Genomic DNA, 9,714 nt, shown 5'->3' on the forward strand with positions numbered 1-9,714 from the left:
TTTTTTATCTGAAACACCATTGTTACCTAGATTTAGGACGACCCCTCCAATGTGCGTTCCTGCTTATAGCCTATATACACTGTTTTACTGTACTGTTATATGCTAAACTTAACAAACTAACAAACAACACATTTTTCAGTTCAGCGTCAAGTTGGAGCAACAACCAGTCAAATTAGACAAGTAGCTATAGGTTAGTTTTCTCAAAAGTAATGATTAAATGAATGGAACTTATTTATTGGTGGGGCAACAATAGTCGCAACCCTAACTTAATAGTCTTACCTTGATTATTTGTACCCAAAGCACAATTTTGGTATTTTTATCATACCTTGAAAAGGCACTTTTGCTATCCTAGATAATCAATTTTTTAACCATTGTATCTGTTTTAAAAAAACATCCCACACAATTACCTGTATTTTTAGGTTCAGTTCAATCAACATCAGCAACCACATTTAAACAAGAAGAAGAGGTTGTTACCGTGGCAGAAGTACCAGTAGATGTCACCGTGGCAGAAGTACCGGTAGGTGTCACCAAGACGGAAGCACCAGTAGATGTCACTGTGACAGAAGAACTCGTGGCCTCCCCTTTAAAGTCACAAGAAACAACTTCTCCAGATAAAACTCAAAGTGCTGGTGGATTCCTTTCCATGTGGAAAAATATAACAGAAGGTGTTTTTTATTATCTTATCTGTGTGTGGTCTTATACTTATAGTGTAGCTGTAGCACCCTGAGGAAACATTACTTATTTATCCTTTGCTAATCGGCAGCTTTATACATTATAACCTGGTTATTTTGTTTCATAGCCCTTGGACCTGGTTATGGTTTACCAAACTAGCCACCATTGCTATTTTCTGTATTTTCGTTTAAAATATTTCCAAATCCTCGCTACTGTAATCAAAGATACAAATAAAGGTATTAAGTTTGTCACTTTGTAGGACTGTAGGTGAGTGTTTTAGGCTTTTTTGATGACAATTTAAACAGTTATAAATTGAAGAAGTTATTTATTACTCTTTAAAACACACTCTCACAGTGGGGACAGTATCATACTTTCAACTTTGTGTCTTTTAGTGTAGATACAAGTGCTCTTACCACAATGCCAAACAATACATCAAAGTTTGGACTGTCATATTCATTTAATAACTGAAATATATTACCAATGCAGTTAAAATATTCCAACAAAATATTACAGTTAATTGCTAATAACTTTATATAAAATAATTTTATTAGATTTAAAAGAAGGAGACATGGAATCAATCTCAAAACGAAGCGATCGTTGTTACGGGGTTCCAATATTAAACCAACTTGTCACTGAAAATGAAATTGAGGATTTTGCGCGGCGTGGAGAGCTTTTTGCTGTTGATCATAGAATAAAAGGACCCACCACTGGTACAGGAAAGTAAGATGAAAAAAATAAAATATTAAAATTTATATATTTGCAGTTGCTGTCAGGCATATGGCAATCTTAACAGATCTTTAGGTATTTTTAATAAAAATAAGTAAAAATTGCCAAAATAAGTTATGCTTACAAAAAATTGTTGAGTCTGTAAAATTTGGCAGATAATCTCTTTCAGATATATATAAAACTTTGTATAGCTTAACGCTTTTATTTAACTTCTGACAATACTAAACCTATCAATAAATTTGGAAATAATGAATGAAGGTAACTTATTAACAAGTTTTTTGTTTCATACACATCATGCCCGCTTACGAGTTACTAAGTTTTAACTTTGTGGGTGTATTATTTTTTAGATTTTTTTTGTATGGCTTGAATGAATGTAACTTACTTAACGACAGTCGTTAAAAAACGACAGTCGTTAAACACGGGTGTTCAGTTTCTTACACCTCGTGCCAGCTTGACCAGTTATCCCTATCTAACTTGTGGGTGAACAGTTTTTTTTTGGCTTTATGGCTTACAATTTGGACAACCATTAGTGACCAGTTACGACTAGGTTAAGGCAATTGCTGTTATGTGTCTTGCACAAGACACATACTCCCACAATGATAGCAACAAAAACAACACAATCTGAATGGCGTTTTTTATATATTCTTTGTAGATTTTGGTTGGTCAATAACATTGTGAAACCTGTGGAAAAAGTGCAATCGTTGGAGGTAAGACCAAATCTATTAATATTTTCATTGGTATATCATGTTTTCATATGAACCAGGGTCACAATGCTCCTGTTATGACGATCATGTGTCATGGGAAGAGGATATTTAGTGGAGGAATGGATCAGAAAATCCGGATGTGGGCACTCACGGGCGAGAGCTTTGGAAAGATTAATAAGCCTTTAAAAGGTCGGTTTTATCATTTGTATATATTAGGGTGGAGGAAGATGCGGCACTTTTTCATTCTATTTTCTCCTTTCATTTGTTAACAAAAAACATTTAAAGAATTATAAAACCGTATCATCACGACTCCGATAGACCGTTTTTAACTGTTTAAAACATGATCAAGATACTTGGGTACTATGTGCTAAAGGCGTCCTATCTTTCCCCAAGACTTGTAGTTGCTACCATTGTGGCCGTATATGTCCTTGGGCAAGACACTTAATGGCAGTTGCTTCAACCCAGTGGTCACTAATGGGTTGTCCAAATTATCAGCCACACATAAAAAAAGGAAAAACAAAAAAAAACATAATCACCTTTAATTCACATACTTGGTAACTCGTAAGCTGGCACGAGGTGTATGAAATAGAACACCCGTCTTTAACCACTGTCAATATCCGGCACGCGAGGATAAGGTAGTTTGTATTCATTCAGGATAAAGTCAGGCGCGCTATCCATTATAATGATTATACCATGACGGCTACAGGTTTAGCAGTTTATGTCAAGAATTTGTTTTCGCTAATTATCGTTCTATTGCTACCAATAACATATTAATACATGTCCACATACAGGTAGTGTGATGTCAATGGCAATGGGCGAGGATGAAAAATGTCGGACTCTATACATTGGCTCGTGGGATATGAACGTTACAATATGGGATTGCGTAACTTGTGAGCTTCGAAAGGCTTTGGTCGGACACACAGGGACAGTTACTGCCGTTGCCGTTGATAATACATACATGTAGGTTGCATTAAATTTTTAACAAAAAAAGCATTTTTTATTAAAATCCCTTTAGCTGATCGGTTTTTGTCTTGCACCGTGACTCAGTGAATAGCACGCCAGCATGTTGCCCAGAGGGTACTGGTTCGAGGCTTAACGATGTTATTATTGTCGGCGTATGTGTTCTCTTTAGGACATTCATTTATTCATATCTTTTCAGAATATCCTGTTCCCACGATACCACTATACGTGTATGGGATATCCGTAACTACGAGTGCTTGCGCGTGCTTCGTCACCATAACGGGGCTGTACAGTGCATGTCTTACCACGATAAAGTGATCATCACGGGTGGCACGGATAGGTACGTGAATGCTGTGTTGAAATTAAGCCTTTTTGAGAATTAAACTTTTTGTTTTTTATATTTTCGAAATTTTTATTTTTGATAATTTTTATTTTCGAAATTACTTTTTTCTTGCAGGTTAATACATATGAGTAACCCTGACGATGGTGAATTGCTGAAGACCCTCAGTGGCCATATGTCTCCAGTTACTGCAGTTGTGGTAAAAAGTTATTTCGTAAATATTTTTTAATAAACATACCATAATAAACGTTTTAATCTTAAACAGATTATCCGCTAATATATTATAGAAATAACTTTTTTTATGAGCAAAAACATTTCTTTGCAATTTTAAAATAGTTTGCCCAAAAAATTCTTGAAGGTTTTTTAAGCCTGCCATTTGCCTGCCAGCAACTGTATATATAAAATTTAATAGTTTAATGTTTCCAAACCTTAGTTATATTATAGCGGCAACACAAAATGTTTTCCAAACCTTAGTTATATTATAGCGGCAGCACAAACTAATAGTGAGCGCTGACCGAGACGGAATGATTATGCTCTGGTCGGCAGAGGGCGGTAGTGAGCCTGTGGAAAGCATCCAGGCGCATGAGAAGCAAATAAACGACCTTGCAATTTCTGGTGGACGATTTTTTACAGCATCGAGGTAGAATTGTTAATTGTGTAAGATGTTTATGATGTTTAATGTGTTTTTGATCTATAGTTTTTAACCAATAGAAAGTACCAAACTGTTTGCTTTTAGTCATTATTTTTTCGGGCAGTTTATATACGGTACTGTGGGGTAAGTTGGCACACCTTTAGCACATATCTAAATATCCCGATCCCGTGTTTTAAACTAATATCAGCGCTCTATGAGAGTAGCAAGGATACAGTTTTATAATTCTTTGAAAGGTTTTTGTTTACTAAAAAACGAAAATAAAAATAGAATGAAAAGGTGTCTCATCTTCCCCAACCTACAATATATATGAATGAATGTAGTCTTACCCTCACGTGGCGGGCAACGACAGTCCTGTAATGTAACACGGGTGTCTGTTTCATACACCTCATGTTCGCTTGCGAGTTATGTAACTTTTATGTATTAATGAATGGCTGACAATTTAGACAACCCATAAGGAAATAATGAGTTGGAAAAAAATATTTTACCTTTTCAGCGACATGTTGATTAAAGAGTGGGAGTTAGTTACTTTGAGGTGTGTGCGCGTTCTACAAGGCCATGTGAATGAGGTTACGGGAGTTCGGGTAAGTTTTTGATCCAAAATTCCATTATCTCGGTTCAAAACATGTTTATAGCGTTCTAAACAGCTGGTTTCGTTTAAAAGTGTTCGTTAAACTGTGTACCAGATGTAACGAGAAAACAGGTCGTTTCAAAAATGCGTAATTTATATTTTGCTGCCTTACGAAGCAATGACACTCAATTTGTTATTGGCTCAGTGCACAGCGAGGTATTTGGTGACTTGCAGCAAGGATAGCAGTGTCCGCTTGTGGTGGTGGGGGAGTGAAGACGAGCTGGTGGAACAGCGGCGGCGTTGAATGAGATTTGACCAAATCCTTGTTTGGTTATAACACTGTGATTTTATTTGATTTCAATTTACCTAAATGGCTTTTTGATATTTTGCCTCAGTATTATATATTAGGTTAGAATACGATGACACTTGTTTTCGCTCTTATGTCTTTTTCCATTTGGTGGTAAGCAAAGAAAACAGAACAGTAGTCCCGCGACTTATCGTGGTTAATTGGTCAAAAATCGTTGATAATTGGTCAAAACGCGATAAAGGATTTCGGTGATTACGATTTCTCATCTTGCCCTGCAGTATTATACAACAGGAGCGAATGTACGTTCTAAGAATCTAAATCAATTGCATTACTCGTTAAATTCCTTTGCGGGTTGATTGCCTGTATAAGTGCTTGTCGGATGCTGTTCTAAAATACAGCCCACGTTTTCCATATTAGCGAATGTCAGGCCAATTTTATATTTCGGTTCCACGAGGCATATCACACGTCGTAAAACGTAGGACTCAATTCAGCGTTTGAATTTTCGGGTTCAATTCGGTGCGGTGGTCCCGTGGCTAGGTGCCTTTGATATTTGGCCTGAAAAATGCGCGCCAAGTAATGACCGACAATATAAAATTAATAAATGCATATTACACGGTAATACGGAAGGTAAGTGCTTACAAACATAAAATAGAATATCTTTTATTTCATTCTACCAGACGGTTTTAGAAGCCATCGTTTTTTCATGGCCAAATAATAGACTGCGAAAGTAATATTTCGATGTTTTGTTTTCGCAAAATGATCTATATACCATCTGTGTCTGTTAAGGTCTTATTAAGACTATTGGAGCTGGTAATAACAGCGATCTATTTTTTATACACATACAGTAAGGGTAGGAGAAGATTGGACACCTTTTTATTGTATTATCTCGTCCCACTTGGTGGTAAAAAAAGAACTAAAAACCGCATCCTTACTGCTTTCAAAGATCGTTGTTAACACGATCAAGATATTTGGATATTATAGTAGAGCGGGGGAAGATGGGACACTTTTTCTATAAATTTTTTCGTTTCATTTGGTAGAAAACAAAGAACATTCAAAGAATTATAAAACCGTATCCTCGCGACTTTCATAGACCGTTGTTAATTGTTTAAAACACGATCAGCATATTTGGATATTATGCGCTAAAGGTGTCCCATCTTCCCCCACCCTACTATATGAGTTAAAGGTGTCTCACCTTCTCCCATCCTACTATATAGTACGGCCGAATAAGATGTGACATGTTTTCATTCTCTCTTCACGTCCCATTTGTTGGTAAACAAAACATATTCACAAAATTATACAACCGTAACCCCGCGACTAAAAAACAACTTTTAATTGTTAAAAGCACGGTTAGGACATATGGGATTTAGGTATCTAGCAGTATCTTATCGTTCCCCACAGTACTATATATTACAACTTTACAAAGGGACATATTTCTGCTTAATTGAGAAAAAGGTAATCCGGCAAACCATTGGAATCCTGGATTCGTGAGGAATTCGCGGCCGCGTTGCGTGCGAGCAATCCGCCGCTCATGTTTACGGCTTTCCGGCAATCTCGGGATGCTTTGTCTCGCCGGCGATTGGGGGAGAAAAATAAACCTATTCCACCTCACGCCGAGGGTCGCAAACTTTCGCTGGGGGGTTAAGAATCCAAGACGGGAGCTTCTGATCCCAGCGGATTAAAAGTGGATCCTCCGCTGTATACGAAGCCACGTTCCACGACCTGTTGGCAAGTATGTGTCTTTTACCAATGTCAATTTCATTCCCATTATCCATAATACAACATGATAATACTTTTGGCATTATAAACAATGTGCGTTTACAATGATATGGATCTTGGATTGCCTAATAAAGTTGTTGGTCTTAACTTTCCAGTTCCGCCTACGAGTCTCTATATCAGCGCGGGGAGCTCGCACTCGACAAAAGTTGGACCACCGGTAAGAACTTTCCGTGATTTCATAATTGTGTTCAACCTCGATTGCGTGCGAAGGCTCGCCGGAAAGCGGCTGGTTTAAATGTGTATACGTTATTTTACAACTCGTATTTGTCTAGCCTGTCGATCACATTTTCTCAGCATAACCAGGCCATTATAAAAATATTGAAAAACGTCTGGCGAATTCTGGTGGCTTAAACGAGAATATTTTAGTGAAAAATCTCACGGAAAACAGACGACATTGGACAACACCTGTGCGGCCGCAGTGTACACATATAAAATAGCTTTTATCGCAACATCGGCTTTAAAAGCCTGAATAATAAATTCGTAACAAAAATATTAAAACGCCATTTATAACGTTTTTAAAGTAAAAAATATCCCACGAGTTTTTATTGGGAAATTGCGTCATCAAATGCCAATGCAGAGAATTATGGAAAAAACACCGCGTTTGTTTGTAATTGACTTCGCTAACATGTCATACCGGAAGGGCATTAACACTGTCTAATCTCCGGTGTATTACTTCAGCAAACAAGTGCATTCCGCTAAACTTATTTACTCACTATGCAATTTCGTTTTTCCCGGTCCAGTAAAATGGTTCATTTAGCCTACTACGAAAAAATGCGGCCTGTATTTATAATACCGTGGGGAAACTAGACACCGTTTATAGCACTTTATATACCATATTTCCTAATCGTCTTTTTTAGAACCAAGAATGCGTGTTTAGAGTCTTAAGGGTACGGTTGTACACTCCTGAAAACATTCGTTGTTTACTACTAAATGTGGCGATAGAAGTGAATAAAAACACCCAAGCTACTATACAGTACGGTTGGAGAAATGGGACACCTTTTCATCCCATAGTTTCGTCCCATTTGGATAGTTACCAATGAAAATTCAAATAAATATAAAAAACGTATCCTCACGAGTCCCACTGTCCATTCTTGATTGATTAAAATAAGATCAGAATATTTGTATTTTATATATGCTAAAAGTGTCCTATCTTGCTCTAAAGTACTATATATCAACGTTAGCACATTAAAAAACTAAACTTTGAAATCTTAAAATTTAAAATTCAATTAATGAATGCTTTTCTCGTAGTCAGCAAAATGCTTTACAAAATAAAGTCTCCATCTTTATTGACAAGTATCTGCTTTGTGCCCATTTGTTTGCTATTACGAGACATCGTAAATCCGAGTCCTGGGTTGTCGTATAGATTAAATTCTTAATTTTCCACCGATGCATGCATTTAATTAGATTAGGGTGACAGGGTGTCGGTCCGAGTGATAGTTTGGCGCCGACGCCGCTTTAATTAAACACTTGTCGGAGACATTAAGTTTGCGCATTGTCTGTAGCTACCTACCAAATCTCGCCGTGGTTTTAACACAGGGTACCTGACAGTGCTGTTTCCGTTTTCTTGTTCCAGTGTTACCAGTTATAAACGGGCCTGAGCAAAACGCGCCACAAAATGTGTTTCAAGAAATGGTGACAACACGCCACAAAATGTGCTTCGGTAAATGATGTAATTTAAAAAAAGAATGAGGTTTTCTTGGTGTTGTGCCAGTGATTAAGCTCCATACATCCGGCTCGTTTATAGCACAAGAGCTATTCCTAAATGAAGTTATATAAATTAATCTATTTTTACACTCACTTCAATGCTGGTTCGATTGTATATAAACTTTAAGCGTGTACTTGATTACTGAAGTGTTGTCGCTGATTGGCAGTGACACTGGTTTAACGTGCCTCACGCTCTCTATTCCAGAGTGGTCACTCGAAGCACTAAACGCATTTACACACAATCAAGCAAACAAATTCCAGCGTACGACGTCGGTGTATGTAATCTGAGTCATAAGGTAAACGATGGCGCACAGTCGCCTAACGCCGATGCTATTGATTAGGGAATGAACACAATTAAAAGCACATGTAAGCAGTCTTATGAGAAAGCAGCTAAGACGATAAGCTACGGTGTACGACATGAGATGTGAATTAGACATTGCGAATGCAGTTTATTTAATGTAACATTTTTAAGCTTGCAAATGAATTGGTGACGACAGAAGGTTAAAGTATGTAGTAAAAGCTAGTATAGTTTGGTTTAGTAATGAAGGCTGCTTGAGCAAGCAAACCAAACCGTACATTCGTCAGTCTTATAGGTAATACTCAAGTTGAAGTATTGGTGTGTTACCAAATGCTATTATACCGAATCGAGCATTTTTATGGATGATTGTCTATTGTTTGTGCATATATACTTTATACGACAAAATAAGCATGAGTTAATCGACATGTGTTGTTTTGCTCAGATTCAAGGTGGCCACAGCATACTAGTAATGGTGTATTTATAAATGCTAATCGAGAGTTGGTATGGATGATTGTCTATTGTTTGTGCATGTATACTTTATACGACAAAATGGTCATGAATTAATCAACATGTGCTGTTTTGCTCCGATTCGCGATAGCCACAGAAAACTAGGGTTGTACTTGACGTATCTCCTTTATTTAACAAAGTGTCAAAGACATTATGAGGTGGCTAACTCGTCTATTTTGAGTGCACCTTCGGGTACTCGCCTGCCCTGGAGAGCGCACCACAAGCACTTCGCTGCCACGCGCCTCCCTTCAGAATGCCTAGGGTTTGCTCAGACTAAAATAGCAAAGTGTCCGTGGTCGTAGTAATCACACCGCAGAGATTTGCAAGTGCCAGATTTTGCTGTTATGTAACAGTTTCCTAGTTTTTTTCTTTTGTTTAAGTCTATATTCCTTAGCTTTTGTTCTTGCATATGGTTAACAGGCGTTGGGCCTTCGCTTTTGTTATTTAAGCGTATTTAGAAATGTTTCTTAGGTTAATTCTTTATGCGTTCGTCACAGTGA

General features: G+C 37.4%; 1 protein-coding gene across 1 annotated transcript; it reads left to right on the top strand.

Annotated features, from left to right (window-relative positions):
• Positions 1-89: 89 nt before the first annotated feature.
• Positions 90-5,184, top strand: LOC101242943 (F-box/WD repeat-containing protein 11-like). The gene is made up of 11 exons (XM_018811689.2): positions 90-190; positions 420-665; positions 1,224-1,392; positions 2,051-2,105; positions 2,162-2,291; positions 2,894-3,062; positions 3,262-3,402; positions 3,520-3,601; positions 3,888-4,042; positions 4,548-4,635; positions 4,828-5,184. The coding sequence occupies exons 2-11, from the start codon at positions 644-646 to the stop codon at positions 4,924-4,926; spliced, it is 1,110 nt and encodes a 369-aa protein (XP_018667234.1). The 5' UTR covers positions 90-190; positions 420-643; the 3' UTR covers positions 4,927-5,184.
• The last annotated feature ends 4,530 nt before the right edge of the window (positions 5,185-9,714 follow it).

The sequence above is a fragment of the Ciona intestinalis genome, chromosome 4 (genome assembly GCF_000224145.3).
Source record: "Ciona intestinalis chromosome 4, KH, whole genome shotgun sequence".
Classification (NCBI taxonomy): Eukaryota; Metazoa; Chordata; class Ascidiacea; order Phlebobranchia; family Cionidae; genus Ciona; species Ciona intestinalis.